General features: G+C 35.6%; 1 protein-coding gene across 2 annotated transcripts in view; it reads right to left on the bottom strand.

The window, feature by feature from the left end:
• LUZP2 (leucine zipper protein 2) overlaps window positions 1-22,717 on the bottom strand; it is a 147,270-nt gene that overhangs the window by 67,045 nt on the left and 57,508 nt on the right. For both annotated transcript variants that reach the window (XM_071419449.1, XM_071419448.1), the window contains exons 2-5: window positions 17,875-17,992; window positions 15,735-15,805; window positions 12,687-12,765; window positions 4,224-4,286 (exon numbers count right to left, since the gene is read on the bottom strand). In XM_071419449.1, the coding sequence (XP_071275550.1) occupies window positions 4,224-4,286; window positions 12,687-12,765; window positions 15,735-15,805; window positions 17,875-17,992 (331 nt within the window). The remainder of the gene's footprint in view (window positions 1-4,223; window positions 4,287-12,686; window positions 12,766-15,734; window positions 15,806-17,874; window positions 17,993-22,717) is intronic.

Here is a 22,717-nt window from a genome sequence, read left to right as displayed (position 1 = left end):
CTATGTATCTAAGAAATACAAACACATTAAGAAAGCCCATGTACACACAGATGTGAGTGATGCCTCGTCTGAAAAGGCACGGGGAGGTAAATGATGCAGAACAGCCCAGCTGCTGTTGACTGGCTCTGTAATTGAAAAGGCGTACACAGAAAGCAAAAGACCAAGCATGTCAACTATGCTCTTTAGCTGCAGGTTCTGGGGTGACATGAAAATAGTAAAATTATCTAGTAAGGATTGGGAAAGAACCATAAGCAAACAAAAAAACAAACAAAACCCTAAAGCAGTGCAAAAAAAAATCTTCAATATTGATCTGAATAATTGTTGTACAGTCAGGTAGCTTAGCTGAAAATAGTTAACTGAATTTCAGTGGTTTAAGGCTAAGCAAGTGTTGGACAACAGGTCTGACTGGATTTGTGTTTTTCAAAATGATATAAAATCCAAGATTATATAAAATCCAAAGTCACACCCAAAAAGTTGTAACCACTCTCAGAGATGCTTTAAATACATGCATTCTAGTTCATCTTCTCTCTTCCTCTCTCTCTCTGCTCCCTAGTCCTTCAATTTCCAGTATTTAAACCCCAAATTACTAACAAGGTGCCTCTGGGCAGGTCATGCCTCAGCAGCATTCAGCAGCTCATCTTCAGCTCACAGACTCCCAGAATGAGAGCTGGCATCTTGCATGACAATGAGCTTGTGCAAGATCCAAGCTTGGCTTCTTAATGAGTGCAGCTTCAATACCTGCACATCTCTTTTCAAAGAGATGCTCTAGTCCTGATTTTTTTTTTGTATTTCTGGCTCATGAAAGAAAAAGCACAGAGATTTTAATCCCCTCTTCCAAAGTTTTTCCATCTTGCACATAACAAAAAAATCATTGAAGACAATTAGTCTAACAGAATACACACAAAAACCTGTGGATTCATTTTTCATCTTTTTTTTATTCAACCGAATTACCTATTTCCATAGATACATTTCAACACCTATTGGATTTTTTTTTTACTTGAAATTAATCATTAATAGGTTTGGACAAAAAAGAAAATTTGACTGCCAGTAGATTTCACATTAATACTTCTTTGGAAAAGAAGGGATATAAAAATGCAATTTATCCAGTCCAATTATATCAAATTGAATATAAGTCTGTCAGTCATAAGCAGACAATCTAAGTAATGCATCTAGCCAGGAAATTTCATAACTTTCATGCTTATATACTTTTCAGAACTATTGTAAAGATCTGGGTCTAGGTCACAGCAGTTGTACTTCTCATGAATGTTACTTTAAGCTACAGCTGACTATGCATATTATTTAAAAGTGGTCTATTTTTATCTGCAAAGCATATTTCAAGAGCAGCTGAATTTTCAGAGAAACAATCTTTTAATGAACTTACTGCTCAACAGCTGCATGTCTCATTATCCATAATTATTTCTCAAAATCCAAAACCCCCATTGATGATAAAGCTGTGTCATTCCAAAATCCCAGCAGTTCAGGATTTAAATAGAAACATTTACAGGCTTTTATTCCTGGCAAATATGAGCAACTATCAGACCCAATACAGGCACAATTTCCCACAAACCTTATGATATACTAGAAGTGAGCTGCTCACTCTATAACAGGCCATCTACAAAAGTGAAAATTTTAAACTATCTCTTTTTATACATATTCTATTTTAGTCTACATTTTTGCAAGCTTCTTAGTTCTACCGGTGCTTCTGCATTTCCAAACTTCTAAGTTTCTTTGTCAATAACAGAAATTGCTTGAAATAAGAGCACATCTGTTTACATGCCAATCCTTTAAGACTAAATTAACATAATCCACATGATGTTACAGCTGGAAGTCCGACAGCTATTTTGTGGTATTTGCAGGAAGCACTTAAAGACTTCTAAGACCCAAATGATTTTGAGACACCTGATCCCTTTGTGCTCTACCTGGCGCATTTTTTCCTCAATAGCACAGACATTTTTTTCGGTTTATTTTTTCCCCCAAAGCCTTGAATAGGCTAAGAATTGCCTTTCTGTACAATGTCCTCTCCTCACACACTACATGACAGCTGCTGCATTCAGCTGGAAGGCTGCTATCTATTTGTATCTCCAAAAGGCAAGGCTGAATGGCACTAGGGTATGTGCTGAAAGGGCAGAACTATAGGAAATTATTTTTACAGTCACAGAAGAGCCTAAGATTGCAAAATTCACAATTTGGCAATATAAAATGAGGGTGAATGCAATATTTGAAAGAACAAGAGCAGCTATGAAGGAAGAATTTTCATTATCTACCTCTATATAGCTGTACGCTATAAAGATTATTGTTTCAAAACCTACACATAAAATGCTATCAATTATTTAAATATATAGCACATCCAAATTTATGAGATTTTTAAAAGCAATGTGTTCAGTGTTTGGAGGCAGGACCTAAATAACATAACATTTCCTGAAAATCATATAATTTAAATTCAGTCAAGTTTCCAAAAAACTGATATAAGTGGTTACTTTCAGGGAACTAACAAACATTGTATAAAAATTTAATAGAAAGCCATTAGGTAGGTATAGCTTTTGGTTTCTTTTCTACATAGTAGCTGATATTTGGTACCAAAAGAAAGATTCCTTTCAAAGTAGATTTTCTAAAATTTGCTATAAATATGGTAAATATTAGAAAAGTCTACTGACCTACCTAAGCAAATCATTATCACACAGTTTGAATGTTGATTAATGATGCATTTGTGTTCAGTAAGAGAAAAGATTTTTTAATGATTGCTCAATAGGATGAGACCAATATGATTTCTTAAAGGCTCAATTGCAAAGCATCCAATGATAACAGGTGAGAACAGAAAGCAGGGCATTTTTGACTGTAGATAAAGGAAACTGAGAGCATGGCCTAAATAACACGAAAGACTGAAAGAGACATTTCCTGTTGTTGTGGTTTAGGAGCAGAACTCCCCAGGTCAGCACCCCAGTGAGACTCTCCCAAATCAGCTCCCTCACCTCCTTCCCCTCCCACTTCCACTCCAGGAATGGATTTGGGGATTGGAGGCACAAAGGTGAAAATTACAGGTTGAGACAAGAACAATTTACTAGAAATAGCAGTAAGGTAAGAAAATGAACAGTAACAGCAACAATATTAATAACAAAAGGTGTAAGGAAAACAAATTACACGGAAAGTAAAACAGTACCAGACCATTTCAGTCATCATGCTCTTCTCTCTCAAACAGAACCAAAAACGAGGGAGTCCCCTCTTCTTGCCCCTGGCAAGTGATGTGAGATGGTATCAAATTACATTATGGTTCAGCCATGCCCCCTTCCTGACTACTTTAAAAAATTACTCCAAAACTAGGATACATTTATGACTTAAAATGTAGACTTAAAAGCAATGCAGACATTTTTCAGATTGACCATATATATACAATCTCATAGACCAAAGAAATCAGAGATTCCTGTTTAAATGGCAGCTTTAAAGAGATCAAGTTTTCATACACATAGACTCAGAGTCGTTTAGAAAAGGAAAAGAATTGAACAAAGCAGATAAAGACAAGAAGCCTGGTTGGCAAGAGAACAAGGCATCATATGAATAAAATATTTTCAAGTGCAACGTTCTTTGCAAAATGAAGGAATGGAAAGAGAAACTACATCCTGATTTAGGCAAATTGTGTGGAGAGAAAGGGATAAGGGTGAAAAGAAATATAATGCTGCTCAAATATTTCATGTTTCTTTTCCAAGACCAAATTTCAAAGTAAATTCAGTTTAATACCAATAAATATTATTTAAAACATGTTATATATTTTATTTGGAATTTTGGGATCAATATAGGATTGATATTCATGGCACACAAAGCTTAAAAAAAACATTGTAGGAGTTTGAGGTTTTTTAAAATTTTCTTAAGAATCTCAGTTCTGACATTGCATTTCCCTTCTCCTCCCCTTGCTGTTTATTTCTAAAGTAAGCAATAAGAACAAAGTTTCACTCTGTGTCAGTAACCTACAGAACTTCCTTTCTGAAAAAGCAGCAAAAGTTACAGAAGTGTGCTATCAAACTAAGCACCACTAGCATGGAGTCAACCATTGCAATCAATAAAACACTATTTCTAAATGCACACAGCAATTTTTGTTTGCTTTTCTGTTCAGAGAATTTCACTGGTGCCTTTTTTGCCTACTATAATAACATGCTTTACATATGAAGCCAAACCAGACTCTCTTCCAAAATGAAATCTGAATTGAGATGACAATCAAATGCTCCTCTTACCTCGTTTTGGAGGTCTCGTATCATTTTGCTCTTCCTTTCCATTTCAGTCTTCAAAAAGTTAATCTACAATTTTAAAGAAATGTTGAGTGGGAGTTGTTGAGATGTAATTGTAAACACTAATTATTTTTTCATGCTTTTAAAAGTTTTGGAAAAAAAACAATCACCAAATCAAAAAACTTTGCTTACACACCAAATTGATATAGGACACAGTCAAGTATTTGATAAATCTACAAACATTTAGCATATTACCTAGAGAACTTATAATCAAAAGAAGAAAATTGCTGTATGTTAATAGGTTTACTTTTGTTTTGTACCAGTAGACATAGTGTTAATTTTTCACAAGGTAGTTCAATGTGATCATCAAAGAACTGAAGATTTTTAAAACAATATTAACTGATTTTCTAACAAAAATATTTTCTCCTCTAAGAACACATCTATCAGAGCAGGTTTCTAGCACAGTTATTTCATGTGAATGCTACAGTGCTGGTCCTAATTAGGTAAAGACCTTTCTTCCAGTCAGAGCCACCTGTGGAATAAAGTGTGTTATACATGAAAACATTCAAATATGATCTTTAGATCCTACTTAAGTCAATGACTTGACTTGGAGAGTAGAAATTCCGGTCACAAGGCTTGAGACTGAATTTAATCAAACACAGTTTAAAAAAATTACTTTTACAAAAGAGTTTTTTGTCTTTTGTAAAGAGACTGAGCTTTAATCACAGCTTATGGATTGCAATGGGGGGAAGGAGGACATCATTATAAACAACTAGGATTAAAAGAACACATTTCTGTACTGTTTAATCAGCAAAATACTCATCCCCATTCACCCTATGTCCCATGCTGTTGATACAAAACTCTACCCACAGTCAAAGGAAACTACAGCTGTTCTGACATTGCAGCAAAAAACCAAAACTCCTGTAAGAAAACAGATTCAGATTATAGAGACATTGACCAAAAGGTTAATGGTTTGGGTGTCAAGGACATAAAAAAATGAGCACCGAATCTACCTGATGTGACAGCTGTTCTTATACTCATGTCCACACTCAAGTAGACGTGTCAGGAATTTAAAAAACATCACTGAACTGACAGCACTCTCACCTGTATCACAAGCCAAGTCAGACAATGCTATCATCACTTCAGACAGAAATGCAGGCAGGGGGTCCATGAAACTAGTGCCACCTGACATACATAAGCAGAACTTCTTTTACAAACTCTTCCAAAGTTCTGCCTAAGTGCTTTGATTGTGGAAATACTGATTTCACATCCACCTACTGGCAGAGAATGATGCTTTATTCAGCACCTGCCTAGTAATGACATCCACAAATACTGAAATTTAGAACATGTCTAGATAATTAATAAGAACATTTTTCAGAACAAAAAAATAAAGGTCATAATCAAAATATCATATCATGATGAATGGGGAGAAGCGCAATACAGCTATTTATTGTAGTTACTTTGTTTTTTCAGCTGTTCAAAGGAATTGCTAGCTACCTACCCTTAAAAACTGAAAAAAAAAAGATATATATATATATACTGACCTCCATTCAAGAGTGCTCCCTTTCTTACATCTATCTCTCAGGAATATTAATATTCCTTCAATGCACTTCACTTCTAGCTATGAATATATATGAAATAATTAAGGAGATGTGATACCAAAATTATTATCTCTACACAGCTTGGATCTTTTAGGGAAGAGACACCTAAGACAGTCCAGTACTATACATTTATCCAGTAATCTATGTTGGTTAAATTTTGTTAATTACTATTCACATACACATGCATCTTATATCACTGATATGGACATCTTACATAGTGCAAACACACCATTTTAGCTTAGCTGAAAAAACAAAAATTAAAATCAACACATTAAAAATTAAAAAATATTTTAACACCACTTCCTTTTTCAAAAATAATAAAAGTATTATTTAGGAACTCATTAATTTTTGCCTTTAAATTATAACAGCCTTTTTAGGGTCTTCTACTAAGTCTTTAACAAATGAAGAGCCACTCAGTCACAAAGTGTAGATATGGAGAGTTACATAGGAGGGATTTCTATGACTTGTCTACTAGAGCCATTAAAGGGATAATTTCAGCTCTCCATTTAAGTGTACCCATGTATATAGCTTCATGCTTTAAGGCAAATCAAGCTGTATCACACCACCTGCATGATGTCTTTAGTAAATCTCAAGGACAGGGCATAATATAATTTTCCAGAAGAGATGCAAAAATACTCCTTTCAATCATCAAATCCTGATAGTATAATAAGCAACAATAGACACTTATACCCAGCTCTAAATTAATAGTGAAAAAAATAACATTCACTTCTTTCCACATGTTGTCTGCCTTTAATTGCTATCTGGCTGCAATTATGAGAGTGTGTAATGAAAATAGATTGTTCTAAGGCTAAACTTTTCAGTACTAAGCAAGGACACTGCTTCCATATCCTGGAGACAGTCATTCAAGGTACTCAGAGCTTTCTGTGTTTCAGAGGTCATTATGTTTATTAAAAACAACAGTTTCCATCCAGTGGCCTTTACTCACAGCAGTTGGTGCCCTTGAAATGTTTCAATTACATTTTCCCCCATCAAAATGCTTTAGCAGATGGTAGTGATCTAATTATAAGAGTCAGACAATAGTAGTTATTCATGACAGGATAGTAAAATCCCAATATAACATCATTACTGCACAGCCAAGACTCAGCTGTAATTAAACTTGCTTACTTTCAGACTTGTATCTTGCTCAGGACTAAAATGAGTAGTTAAGGTTTAACTGAAATTCATTCATTACCACCTGACTATTTTGGCCATATCCGGAAACCCTCACATACTCAGTGCTCATTTTCCTTGTCTACTTTTCAAGATATATTGTAAAAATTGACTTCAAAGCCAGAGACAACTGTCTAGGCTATTATGTAAAACATCGAAAATATTCTTTCCTTTGGGCAAAAAGTGTTCTACAGAGTGCTAAATACTTTAAAAAGCAAAGCTAAATAGATTTCACCTATTAGTCTTCCTAAGATGAATGTAACTTTTAAGCTGCAAGTTATAGTTTGATTAGTAAATGAAACTTTCGTCAAAGGAACATTTAGGACTTTATGAATAACCATAAAGGCTTTTACTAGAAAAAATAAATACTTTTGAAGGAAAAAGAACATCAGATCTTTTTATTAAAAATCTTCCAGATATGGGGATAATACTGAATCAAATTCTCCACATTCTGTTAACCTTTTATTACTAGAAAAACCCTACTGATTTTAAAATACCCATATTTTTTATGGTTCCTTTATATAAGTAATATATATAGTGTTACTTAATTCTCATTTCTCATAATGAACACTGACCAAAAAAGGAAATCACACAAATTTTCTCCTTTATTTTGACAGACAGTACTGTAACTGTACTGCCAAACAATCCATTAGCATACCTTCTTTAAAATTGGTAGCATGATATAAAATACAAACAGAACAAAATAGAAAAGGTAGATTAAACTTACTCTACTTATTCAAACTTTTTTTGAGTGTTTCCATATTTCTTTATCTTCTTCCTCATCCAGAGCCAGCCAGCTCTTTATATAAACTTTAACTGCAGTTAATGGGAATTAAGTTTTCAAACTCGCTAAAAATGTAACTATTTCTTAACATGCATACATTAGTATGAAGTACAGCCAAGCAAAGAGTCAGTCTCCCAAAAGCTCTTAGAGCCTTTTAACCTAATGAAGACATACAGAATCAATACTTACTCTATTTATTCAAATTCATTGAAAAACCCCAAACAAACAAAACAAGACACTCTCAAGTTACATGTGCCATTTGCTCTGTGACTTTTTGTTAACAAAAGTGAAAATCAGTCCATGATCTCCAACTCTGTTTCTGGAAGAAGTGGCTCCATTTCAAATTTAGAGATAATAGCTTGACATTACAAATATTTTTTTCACTGCATGAAAACTTAATACAAATTGCTTAGGTATTTGATGCTAAATACAAAACAAAAAACTTTTTCAACCTTTAATGATTGTTAAAGAGGACATCAGTTATTTGGAATGATATCATATGTATTTTATATGCATATTGTATAACTAAACCCAGTATGGTCCTTCTGAAATGTTTTTAGATAGAAAAATAATCTACAGTCATTGTGTGAGATGATCTGTAGAGAAGCTCCTTCATAACCCAAGTCTTTCTGGAAGACTGCATTTGACCTTGAATTTTGCAATGTAGGACTTGTATAAAATTTAAACCATCCTTACAGTTTTTCTAATGTTTCTCTGCACATTTTATTATTCCAGACACAGCAGCTGAAACAATAGGCATAAATTTTCTAGGAAAGACCTGTCCCAAGACAAACTGCTGCTGCTCTTTGCTAGCGCTACAGGTGCAGGACACAGTCCAGAAAGGCAGCGCTCACTCCTGCTAGGATCCCCAGGCCAGCCCTCAGTAGGATTACTGCTCTAAAGGACAGAAATGTCTTTACACATCCTATTGTCTTCCTCAAGCTGAGCTGCTGCTTCCATCCCCAGAGGGTTGTCACCACCCAGCAGCAGCTCCACTCTACCAACCAGAGGTGGTACCCACCAACACTTCAGCAGTTGCTCAGAACAGGAACATTTTTGCTGCCTACAGTTCTTGGTTTGCCTAGTCTTAAAGGGTGAAAAAAATGGGTATGTGAGCATAAAAACTCTGTTTCCGATGAATCATTCATGCAACACTAGTGAAAAGCCTTGCCACACATTGCACAAGAAGACATGAACATCAAGTCTAACATAGAGCTGTTGTGACTCCTTTTTCCTTCTGCTTTGGTCAAAGTCCTTGAGTAATTTCCCGGTTATTTTTCATTTAATTTGACTTAATTCTTGTGAATTCTTACTTACACTTTTACATTGACATAACAAAGAACACCTTCAGGCAGGTGTTAGGTGTTGAAATTATACAGCCATACATACAGCAAGCATTGTATTATGCCTCCTGCACAAATGCAGAAAAATGTATTTCCACCTTTCCCCCTCTCACCAGTGCTTTATCAGTCTTTGTGAAATGTAGCTCTACTTTCACTTACTCTGATGAAAATCAAGATTTATTTCACCAAGTCCTATAATATAAATTGTTCTTAAATTGGACTAGAAACAAGTTTCACAATTAATTAAATTAAAATTAAATTCAAGCTCCTATTCTCTCTCTAATCTTGCATTAAAGTACTTTAACCTTCTTTCATAGATTTCACACTGTTTTCAGAGAAACCAGGTATAAAATAACCTTGTGTGTCAGCAATAATATCCATCTCCATTTCTATTGCAATTTTCATCTGAGGATCCTGAGGTACTTTTTGAATATTCATTCAGTCTCAATATACTGCTGAGTTTCACTATGTACATTGTACTCTGAGGCATAGAGAAGTAAATCACAAACCAAGGACACAGTTCTGATTTCCTTAGAATTATTAGCAAGTTTAATATGCTATTAGTGTCAAATATTGGAATACAGCTCGAGAATTCTGATTCTTTAAGCATCTGCCATGACTCCTAGCCAGATTCTGTTATACACTCAGAGGAGCTTTTTCTGGTTTCTACACCAGGTGATATTTTGCTCACAGTTAATGGCAGATATTGTTTTGTGTAGAACAAATCTTGTACTCTTCAAAGTGTTAAGAGTAGGACTGAATGTACACAAGGCACTGTTGCTCAAATAAATAAAAAAACCACAATATAACAAACACCAAAAAATCCATTCACTCTATCTGAGATTTATGTAATCCACACCTGAATTTGTCTTGAGCATCAAAATCTAATCAAGAGATTCAATAATGAAATATGTTTTCCACCTTCCATTTGTAGGACTAGAATTCATTGTGCTGATAAAGTCAATAGGAACGCACACAATGCACCTGAAAAAATGTCAGCTTTCAACCAGTATGTTCTGAAATTGCTCTACGTTAGACTTTACATTCATGTCTTCTTGTGCAATGTGTGGCAAGGCTTTTCACTAGTGTTGCATGAGTGATTCATCAGAAACAGAGATATCAATGTTATTATGCTCGCATATCCATTTTTTTTACTTATCAGAGACGACCTGATACTCATTATTTTCTTATTTCAGAACGATATTGAAGGAGGTGATTCTCCACCCCTACTCTGCTCCTGCGAAGCCCCACCTGAAGTACTGCGCACAGTTCTGGTGTCCCCAGAGTAAGAACTGCATGGAACTGTCAGAGCAAGCTCAGAGGAGAGCAACAAAGCTGAGAAGAGGACTGGAGCACACTCCCTATGAAGACAGGCTGAAAGAGTTGTAGCTGCTCAGCCTGGAGAAAAGAAGGTTGAATGGAGATCTCAGAGAAACCTTCCAGTATGAGAAGGTTTCATAGGGAGCAAACTCCCTATGAAGACAGGCTGAAAGAGTTGTAGCTGCTCAGCCTGGAGAAAAGAAGGTTGAATGGAGATCTCAGAGAAACCTTCCAGTATGAGAAGGGACCTACAGGGAAGCCAGAGAGAGACCCTTCATCAAGAACTGCAGTGACAGGACAAGGAGTAAAGGGTGACACCATGATACTTTCTGAAAAATCCCTTTGCCAGGATTTTTCTCCTGAGAAGCTGAGAGGCCTCAGAAAATAAATGTAAACAATAATTATCTGATTGCTTGGAATGTGGTCTGGAGGTTGCTTACCAACAGGTGCATCTTTGATTGGTTCCATGTGAATTGTTTTTAATTAATGACCAATCCCCGTCTAGCTGTCTCAGACTCTCTGAGTCCGTCACGAGTTTTCATTATCATTCCTTTCTAGCCTTCTGATGTCTCCTCTCTCTTTCTTTAGTATAGTTTTAGTATATCATTTCTATAATGTAACATCATATCATATCAAAATAAATCAGCCTTCTGAGAACTTGGAGTCAAATTCTCATCTCTCATCTCGTCCTGGGGACCCTCACAACACCACAACATAAAGGGTATAAATTAAAAGAGGGGACACTGTGAGAGAGAGGTGAAGCACTGGAACAGGTTGCCTGGGGAGGCTGTGGATGCCCAACCTTGACAGGGTTCAAAACCTGTTCAAAAAGACCTTGAGCAACCTGAACTAGCAAGAGGTGCCCCTGCCCTCATCACAGGAGGTTGGGACTAGATGATCTTTAAGGTCCATTCCAACCCCTTAACATTCTACTACTGTAGGATTCAATAGAGACAATTTATAGATTGTCTCCGTACAAAAGGATCTTAAAACAAGTGCAGTTTGTTTCATTTTTATCTGGATATGTGCTGTCCTGGCTAGAAAAAACACCAAAATATGCTATCCTTTTCAAATTCAATACTGTTGCCACATTTCACAGAGAAAAGCAAGGCACAATTCTTCCCAAGGATTTCTGAGATTCACATTCTCTGAACCTCAGAGAAAGGGAAAACACAATTCTTATCTCATTTGCTGTGCCAAAGCAGAATGCAATATGGAGATGGTTAACCCACAGTGATGGTGTTCTGTTCCCTTGCCCTGTCAGGGCCAGGTGTGTGTGTGTGTGTGTGGGGACTGTGGGTGACAGCCACGAGATTCTGGGCAGTGTGAGCAGAGTGAGTGCTTGGCAGATTCAGTTTAGATGTATAGAATAACATAGTATAATAAAGTAATTAATTAGCCTTCTGAGATCAATGGACCCTTGCTTTGTGACCCTGGAAGACAGCAAAATCTTAGTAAATAAACCAGTAGTTATGCAATATGAAATAGAAAATAGATCTCTTAACACTTCAAGCAGGTTGTTTTCAAATCCAGAGTTCAAATCATAAAACACTTAAGGTTTGAAGGAACCTCTGGAGATTATCTAGTCAACTTACGCTCAGTTTTGTCCATGTTACAGGAATATTAATAACCAACATATGAAAAATTTCCTTCTTTCATCTTAGTAAACATGATTCTATTTTTTTTCCCCTACAGTAGCAAAATGTGTCTATTTATGCTCCAAAACATTACACTGCTACATGAAAGTCAAAACAATTGTGCAGTTTGTCCAGAAATGGAATTTCAATAAAGCATGAAATCTTAATGGGACTTAACAATACCTTCCAGAGTGATAATTAGTTCTACTATGGTCAAAATCAGACACTCTACTATCTATTTTGTTGCTGAAAATCCATAGTAATTCCTAAAAAGTCAATAGATGTATGACAGTCCATCTTAGTAAAGATGAGACACGAGAGTCCATAAAGATCATCTCACCAGGGAGAGGACTTAGGTCTGAATTTCCTGTCTAAAGTCTCCAAAAGTGTATAAACATCCCTAAATTCCACAGAAATAAGGGAAGACAGGAATCTTAATATGTTAGAACATTAAAACTTTTTCCAGATCCTTTCTTCTGAAGCTTGCAGAGTACTAACACATATGTGAAATCCATTTTTTTTTACAAAGTTTTTTGAGCTAATAAATTCTCAAGGCAAGATTAAGATAAAACAGGAAAAAAACCAAAAATAAGGAAAGAAAGAGAATCACTCACAGTAGCCTGCTGCTTCTCTGCCTTCTCAGCTGCCTCATTAAGCTGCTTTTGAAAAGCTTCCTGGAGAGATTTAATTTCCCTAGGTTATTGAAAACACAGAACACAAACTTCAACACAAGTGACCATTAGGAAATACTTATTCAGATTCAAAAATGGACCTTTAATTATTCAGAGTAGCAAACAGATGTACTTTGTCTACGAGTCTCACAAATTAAATCATAAGGATTCCATGAAGTCTAGTGCCAGTGCAAAGCCAAAATTATCTATGATGCAAAGTAGGCACTGTTTATATCTGCTGAATGGCCTGCTGTGCAAAACATCTGCCAGTGCATAATTTCTAACAAAAGTGATTGGCACCAAAACAGTGAGGAAAGTAGGCAAGTGAAAATCCACTGACATCGAGAAATACTCTTATCAATAAGAACTAGTTTATATCTACCTTAAAATAAACAAATAAATCATGCTCTGATAAAATTCAACCTCATATGGCACTTTCTAGGGACAAGCAACAAAAAATCCAGTAGAAGATTCTGGCATAAAAAGAAAAAAGAACAGGAGAAGTGCTTGGATTGGGCTTCATTTCAATCAATTGAAAACCCTTTGCATTACTGATTCAGTCAGAGATTTTGTCCAAATTGTGAGAGTTTTCTACCCACAGCATGTGGCACACTTTGTAGATGTAGCAAAGAGGTAAAATGACATATTTCATGACAGCTGTAGAGCTTTTCGAGGATTGCTGCTTCCATGGATAAACTCTCAATGAAGATCAAGCCAAAGCTGGACTTATAGACAGTAACATATAATATTTTAGCCCTGTGAAAACTAAACTGAATGGGAACCACATAATTTTAAAATAACTTGCTACCTGCTGGATCATCTCTTTTTTACCTGATAACCCCTACTATTTTCAGCAATTTTGGCAACACTAGCACAGAAGAGATTTAACTGAAAAAGTGATTGAGCAGCATGAAAACAGTATACCATCAGCACTAACAGATGCCATCATTTCACAGTGTTGATGATACACAGATAGAATAAAACTAGGGACATCACAGTAAGTGACCAAGCTTTACTTGCAACTTGGGAATTATTGAAGAATTTGCACAAAAGGAATTTTAAAAAAAAACTATTTTGAAGTCAGCAGAACATTTACTTATAAAAGCTGAAATTCTAGTACTCTAAACTTTGATTATATTCTACAATGCTGGATGATACAGTAAAGTCACACTCAGACCAAGTTTGCAGCTCATGTTTGTTCAAAGAAAGATCATAACAATAATACTAGGATATATTTTGAATTCTGGCTTCAATGCAATAGATTTAAGCATAATACTTACCACTTCTCTTCATTTACTGCAGATAAAAGGAAGCCTGAGGACCCTGGCAAATAAACTGTGACTTTTCCCTAGTGAAATTCTATGAGAAAGATTCCCTGGCACATTTTTAATACCTCTTTCATACGTTGAACTTTTACACCTCTCTGGAAATTAAATCTAATAAGTCTGTAAACTGCTGGCAACAATAGCAGCCCCAAAGCATTTCCTTGCAGTATACTGTAAAAACTTTTCATTTCCTGAATGATGGAGTGGGCTGCTCAGCAGTAGATTGCACTGATCCACTTGTTATTTCTGGGAACTGCTCTTGTGCAGTACACTCAATGTCTGGATGCCTTAGAAACAAAAGTCAACATGTATTTTTGGATGGAACTTGAGAGACAGCAAGTGGTGATTTACAGAGGAGATTAGGAAGAATATTTGAAATATGTAATAAAATTTTCTTTTAGCAGACTCAATTTTCCCACCTGCAACTATGATCTATTTACTAAACAGTCCATTAATACCTTTATTCAATTCATGTCTCAATTTCATAAAGGAAAGCTGCACAACAATCAAACTACCACAAAACTGCATTCATGTATGGTGAAGGATTTTGTCTGTGCCAAGGACAGCTATGATGCTGAGATGTACACCTTCAGTCACATCAAAGCCACCTGAGTAATTAAATAGGACAATAGGACTAAATTCTTTCCTTTATAATTTAATATATTTGTCTGGAATACCTGAAACATTGCTATGTATCACAGTAAAAATAAGAAATTCTACTGGTATTGTATTGCAGACCTTATATATTAGATATTTAGGAGATGAAGGTAATTTTCTCACAAGGTTTCTATGTAGCAATGCAATTCCATATGTACTTCCATGTGTACTCCTACAGTGAATGTAGAGGTAAGACAGCCATGGAATTTAATTATTGCATTTTTAACAATGAAGGAAGTATGAACTCAATAATTTTTCTTACTAAAAATTTTTCCTAGGGAGAAATACGAAGTGTAGATGCACTCATTATATACTATTTTTCCAGCAAAAGTGGTCACTGTATGAGTTATGTTTTCTGGTTACTAAAATTGTATTGGTGTTGCTATTTGCTGGGCTGAATTTTAAGAATTAAGAGACACAGAATGATGAGAGTTACTCACAATGAAGCTCTAGGGAAACTGAAACTAAGGACCAGGCTGGGAACTTGCATTCCCAGTCCTGGGAACTAATTTTTTAAGTGCTCAATGAATAATTTGAAATGAATACTTCTTTCTCTTTCTAACTCCATTCATCACAAATATCCAGTGATGTATTCCTGTTTGCACATGGACTAGCAATTCTGAGTGTCTACACACACAAACATTTAATTAAGAGCTTTGAAAAAGTCATCATCTCCAAACTTAGGGATTTAGACACTTGATTAATTTAATTTTCTAAAAATCCTGAATTTATTTTTTAAGGAATACTTCATGACTAAATCTTACTTTAAAATTCAAAATGCTTTTCGTCACAGATATTTCACCATACATTTTCCTATCATATGTCCAGTATCAGCAAATCCGTAATTTGTTTCAAAAAGAGTACTTCCTGCCTTTATTTTACTGTTACAATTAGCAGACTCTGGAATACAGCAGTGTTTATCTAGATAGTAAAAGGAAAGGTGGAATTTGCTAGTCTGACAGCTTTTAGACAGGAAATGGAAGGAGAGGGAAGGAAGTGAGGCTCTTACCTTTGGTTTTGGCCCAGTTCCAGAAGTTTCTGTACATCACTTTTGGTTGATGCTTCATCATTTTTTAAAGACTAATAGGAACAACAAAAAAACCCAACTGTATTAAAGAGATCCTTTTTATTAATAATCTGTGAAAATATTTAGCCCTCATTCATAAAACGATCCTGGTGAATTGCAGACATTACCACTTAAGAAAATTGGAAGAATACTCTGATTTTTCTTTACTGTAGCTCAAACATAGTTAACTGTACACAGCTGTGTATTTTTCAAATACTAAATGAGAGATAAATACAATAAGCAGATTTAGAAACAGACAAATGACCAAAAGCATTAGAATTTTATGACCAAGTAAGTGTGTATATGCAGAAGATAATACTACAGCTTTTTGCCCACATGAAGATCTCTGTAGTGTTGAGTCTAAAATATTTCACAGTGTAATTTTGCTGAATACTACCTTCAACTGTGCTACATTCTAAAATAAGTTTGCTTCAAGGAGATAAAAAGTAAGTTTACTCTAAAAAGTAAGAAAAAGCCTACAATAATGGTGATAAAGCGCTCAAAAAAACCCCCAAATTAAACCCACCTCTCAAACCAAAAACCCCAAAGATCAAAGGGTTGAATAATTAAAACCAGAGAAGACTGGAACATAAGAATATATAAGATAATACTATAATACAGCACACCCACTAGTATTCTCCTGTGAACAGATAGAGCGCTTCTTCTCCTTTTATGTTTCCTAGCTAGCTTTCATCAATGAAGACACAGATGTATTGTCAGAAAAATAATTTCCTTTAAAATGGCACGAAATACAGAGACCAATTTCAATTGATAATAGTCCAAATGTTTTCACCAGACCAACAGACTCTACTGGGAAAAAACAGGGGCTTCCTCAGCTGAATATCTGGACCTCAAATCCAGGAAAGCATTTTCAATCTAGTTTTTCCTCTGAGGAGCTGATGTGAGTTCAGAGTTATTTTACTGCCCTTTCAGCCTAACCATGGCATCCAGAAGTTAAAAATGAAGAGAAGTCTCAGCTCTCACCGCAGGCTCATCTAGCACAGTTTGTCAGCTGAACTTGTAAAGCAATGCCCTGCAGTAAATCCAGCCAGACTGTCTAGATGGCATGTCAGAAAGGTAAACTGAGCAACTAAATTAAGTTGAGTGTATGGAATTCAGCCTGCAACAGAAAAGGCCATCATTTGTAGTAGCTGCCAGTAAAAATGAGAGTCAAGGGGCCAGCTGGAAATATAATTGGGATGGTAGAAAATTACATAGTTTAGTTAAGATATTAAAATTAGTTAAGAAACTAAGTTAGCTAGCAAAGATCACGTAGCTTAGTTAAAGAGTAACAAATATATTAAGAAAGAGAAGCTAGAAGTGACAAGGATAGATGAAGCAACTGTGAAGAAGCAGAGACCATAGAAATACCTTGCCTCAAAAATAATCAAACAGTTCAGAGAGGCTTGGACCATGACCAGGAAGTCAAAAGGTCCTGCTAAGTGGCTATAGGTAAAGACTTCACCATGAGGAAGATGGCCTTCTTCCTCCCATAGACCCACTCCCCTATTTCAAAATCCCACCCACCCAATTAAGGGAGTATAATTGAGCAGCCACAATGAATATTCAGCTGATTATAATACAAAGTGGGCAGGTAATGATTATGTATTATGTGTCCTTAGAAAGCACTTGGATATGTAAAACCTTTCCTGTACAAATAGAGGGCAGGAGTCTGCAACTCCTTGCACACGTGTTTGGGAATTATTCCACATGTGCCCAGAACTGCAATAAAATACCCTTCTTTTAAGCTTTAATTAGTTGAAGAGTCGTCTGTCCATGCTTCAAATGTGTGTCAGCTCCATTAATACTGCATATTTCAGGTCCTTCCCTTCATTTTAGTATGTTCTATTTTCATATTTTCTTTATTTTTATTGAGTTGACAAAGGCCCCAACACATTAGGATGAAATTTTCCATGAAACCATCAGGTTTATGTTAAGTGGAAGATCAACAAAATAAACAAAATAGTAATTATTCACATATTTAATGATTTTTAAAAAGAAACATTTTTTGTAATTAAAAGTCACCAATAAGAAAATGTTGAGGTAAGTAAGTAATCTTACAGAAACTGAAATGGAGTCTAACCTGAAGGTTTACTTTAATTCCCTGAAGTTCTTTGGAAGTCTTTAACAGTTGATGAAGTATGTTGCTTCTCTCCTTAAAGACTTCTTTCAGCTGTCTTTCCAGTTCTTCATAGCCCTGTCTAACACAAAGAATAAAAGCATGAGAAAATTTCAAAACATTTGTCAATGCAACTTTAAACATATCTTTCTTCATCCAAATTTAATTAATTCCAACACCCTGTACAGATTTCAAGGGGACTATGTCCCCTTGCTCACCTATAGAACTTCATTTTTCCTAATCTAGATGAATAGATGTTTTATGCATTGAAATGATGTCCTGATTCTGAGTGAGCAAATTACCAGATTGAAACACTGCAAATGATGGGTTGTCTGTGGTGAACAGGAGACATAAGGGAATGTATTTAGCATGAGCGACAGTGTGAGATTTTTCTTACCTTAAGTCATATACCCTACAAGAAAGAAAACTTTGAAAGTATCAAGTTTTGAGACATCAGTAAGGACAGTTCAGATCTATTATAACTTGGTAAATGAAACACAGGACTCATTTAACACAAGTGCCTCAGTATCAAGTATAGATTAATAAAAGTTAGGTGTCACTGGCTGTGCTAGATTGCAACCACCTCTGCAAAACAAGAAGCCAAGCCCCAGGTGATAAGCACATGGTGGATGCTAAGCCGAATGCTCACTGTTCTTGGAGAAAAACGAAAAACAAGTGGGCTAAAATGATAAGGGAAAGGAATGTGAGCTAATGGGTTTGGCTAACTGCTTTTTCTGCAGGACAAGGGCTTAACATGCATGCACTAAGTGATACAGAAGAACATTTACTAGCTGCCATTTTTATGAATAACAGAAGAGCTGCCACAAAGCACAGAAAAGTGTAATAAAAGAATAAGAACATAATTTCACACAATGTCAGATGAAGTATAACTCATACAGCAATACAGTGGGTAATACAATCAAGCATTAGCAAAATAGGTGTGATGAATGTATTAGATAAGAATAGCGTGCCATGTTTGTAACTTAAGAAAACCACAAGTTATAGAATATTGTATTTGTAGGGACCCTTGTGGCAGGGAGGAATGATGAATCTGACTCCATGTTCTCAGAAGGCTAATTTATTACTTTATGATACTATATTCTATTAAAGAATACTGTACTATACTATACTAAAGAATACAGAAAGGACACTTAGACAATGCTAAAAAGCTCATAATGAAAACTCAAGACTCTCTCCAGAGTCCTGACACAGCTTGGCACTGATTGGCCAATGAGTGAAAACAACTCACAGCAGAATCCAATGAAACAATCACCTGTGGGTAAACAATCTCCAAACACATTCCACATGTGAGCAAAACAGAGAAGAAGCAAATGAGATAAGAATTGTTTTCCTTTTTCTCTGAGGCTTCTCAGCTTCCCAGAAGAAAAATCCTGGGCAAAGGGATTTTTCAGAGAATGTGAATGCCGCAATAGACTTCAACCCCTTAAGACTGTAACTTTTAGATACACAAACAAACAGGGTGGATGCCAAACTTGTAAACAAATAAATAACCACTGTAAGATGAACATGGCAGAGATACACGTGGAGGTGTGGTGTTAACCATAATGCCTATATAACTTAGGTCAAAGCTACAAGGTGCTTATACAACCTGAGTAATAAGACATCAATATAACCTGATATCAATATAACCTGAATCGTAGCTTTTTATACTTATATAATCTGATACAAACTTTCTATACAATGTAATGGTTAGTATATGGTTCTATACAATAAAATGGTTAGTATATGGTTAACTACTTCCTTAATGCTAAATAGACAAAAAAAAAAGAAAAAACCCCACACTAGATGGACAGTTTGAGAGATAGGCAAGTACATTACTAATGAGAAACTGACAAATGTAAAGCCAATAAGCCACAAAACAAAGAATTCAGACCGGTTAGGATCAGACAGACCAAGGAACACTGTAACTGCACATGCTCTGAAGACAAAGTTGAAAAGTTCAGAGGTGAAGAAGATTTTGGAAGCCTTCTTCAAAGACCCCCAATGACCCCTGAAGTGGGGAGGCACAAATGCAGCACAAAAGAACCATCTAATAACCATGAGATCATTCCATATAAATTAGTTCTGGCATGTATGTGATGATATAGTGCCACAATAACACTAAGCAATACCCTATAAATACACCACAGCACTTGGCAAAGGTGGGTGAGTCAGGTGGAGATATCCCCCTCACCACCAGCGCTGCAATGAACAAACACCTGCTCTACAGACATCACTCTACGGGGATTCATTTCCAGCCTATATTTCAGGAATCAGCCCCCTGCATGCCACATGCTCCCACTGACCAGGCCCATAAAGGTGTGATTTACTTTTCAGATCCTTGCTGTGGAGTAGAATTCTTTGAATCATAAAGTTTACCTCATTCTATAATTTCTTCTCACTTAAATCTTTCAGTATAAACTAGAACTGACAGACATGCTCAGTGGAATCAAACTTAGTTATTAATTAATGGATGAGTAAAAACATTCTATCCTTTTCAAAATGGAACTTTTACTTGGAATTAAACCTTTTATTTTAAAGTTTTTATAAAATCCCCAATGAAATAAATCCAATTCATACTGCTTGAGGTTAAATGAAATACAGATCCAACTCTCATATTCCATTTCAGAAAAACAGGTAAACTTCACAATTAATGCTAATGCAACATACTTTTTAAAATTAAATTGTTGTTTTGAGAAAGACCAAACAGTGAATTAAAACACCTTTTCCTTTTGCGACCTAATTTTTTTTTCATGCAGTACTTCTAGTTCTAAAAAGGGGGGGGGGGGGGGATATCAAATTTGCAACAAAAAAGTTGTATTTTACTAGAAGATTTAAGAGATTGTGGTTAACAAGCATGGACTTTGAATACACACTTTAGCAGAGAAACTTAGGAAAGCAAATTAAATGTTTTCTCTAATATCAGTACTATCTACTTTAGCAAACGATAAACTCACAAAATATGAGAGACACAAAAAAATAGAATTAATCTATATTAAATGATACTTTAAGTAACTAGAAGTGATGACAGTGACTTGACTTTCCTCATAAAATAACTAGATAACTGGATGTTATCAAAACATAAGTTCAAGGCCAGCTGAATGGAGTTTTGAGCATCTTGGCCTAGTGGAAGGTTTCCCTAGCCATGGCAGGGGATTGGAAATGAAATTCCCTTCTAATCCAAACATTCTATGATCCTATGATCAAAAGTAAGTTACCTCTAATAGAGGTCATGCAGCAAAACTCACATGGGTTTACAAGAAAATCTATATGCCAAAATTATGGATCTTCCAAATTTAGCATTATTTAGACTTCTAGTTTCTTTTTTGGTTCAATTTTTTTCCATCAAATTGTACAAAAGAAAATATATTAATCAAAATTATCTAGTGCTAGAATACATGATAAATATAAGCATTCTTATAATTACCTGCAATATATAAAAATATTCTGTGTAATACAGGAATACCTACAGGGCTTTTTTTGTTTCCATGCAAGCTACATATGATTCTAAAGAAAGTATCATTGTAATAGAGCTGCCTTTCCTCAGCAGTAACATTATGTGCAGTCAGCCTGACAAGTTTCAGAGAATACCACCAGTTTCATTTGCCATAAACAGAGGTCAAAGAGGAATTTACTCCTGCTAAAGTGATGAGGTACTTTCAATAAGGTCATCACTTCCATTCCTTTTTAAGTAACAGAAAAGCATGTGTTAGTTCTGATGGTCTCTTTTTGCTCTTGATATGTTGGGCTTTTTTTTTCTTTTTAATTACATGCTGGTGGTATCATTGTGTTTTAGCAATCATTTTGAAGTAGTATCCTCAGTCCCCTAACATGTTTGAGCATTTAATGGTCATCTGTCCATCCCAGGCTGCCCCATGGGTATTCAGTTGGCACATGTTTTGCCCTATTGCCTGATAATTAGCAATTTGCATAAACTAGGAGATTTTCAGAATTTAAAAATTTGATTTAATTATGCTTGCACTTCTCTTTTCCTTCATATTATCGTCTATGACACACTGTGCAGAAAGGCAGAGACAAAAAGCCAACAACCAATTTACCACGGTGAGTCACAAATCAAATCAAACCCTCATAACTGTTTGTAAGGACTTAAAGAGCACAGCTGCCTGTCTCAAACACTGTAAAGAAGGAACTTGCCATGAGGAAAGCCACCACAGCAGAAACCTCAGATAAGCACAGAAGTGAGGAATTCCTTCCAAACATATAGATAGGTGTGTTGAGACTTTCTCCTTCTTCAAATTGTCCTTCAGCAGGCACTGTGCCTACAGCAAAGAATCCTCACTTTATTCATACAGCTCTAATATGGGACAGACATCTTCTGAAAAGGAAATGCCTAAATTCTTTACAACTACTCAAATACAGACTGCATAAATACGGACTTATCCTCTGCATGTAGAGCTGATTTTTCACACAAGTTCTACAGGATTTAGCGTTTACATTTAGCACACCAACTCATTCTTCTCCTAAATTTACCCCTTTCAGTTCTGATACTCTTTATCATTTATGTCCATTATACTACCTTTGGTCTGATTTTCCACTGCCCATCGAAAACTTTTGACTAAGACCTCAGTGCTACCACCCTTAAATACAGCACTGTTAATACTGTCTCCTCAGATAACATCTATTACAATAGAGTCAGGTTATCATTTCTGTTACACTTTGTTGTATAATTTGATCCAGTAGCTGCTTTGGAACTTAACATTTAATTTTATGGACATTACTATATTTTGATGGACACTACTACATTTAATAAAAAGGGAAACCTAACAACGTCATGAAATCTACAGAA

Source organism: Agelaius tricolor, unplaced genomic scaffold (genome assembly GCF_023055355.1).
Source record: "Agelaius tricolor isolate 1412-34295 unplaced genomic scaffold, bAgeTri1.0.p SCAF_108, whole genome shotgun sequence".
NCBI classification, from domain to species: Eukaryota; Metazoa; Chordata; class Aves; order Passeriformes; family Icteridae; genus Agelaius; species Agelaius tricolor.
This window is presented reverse-complemented; position numbering and strand designations above follow the sequence as displayed.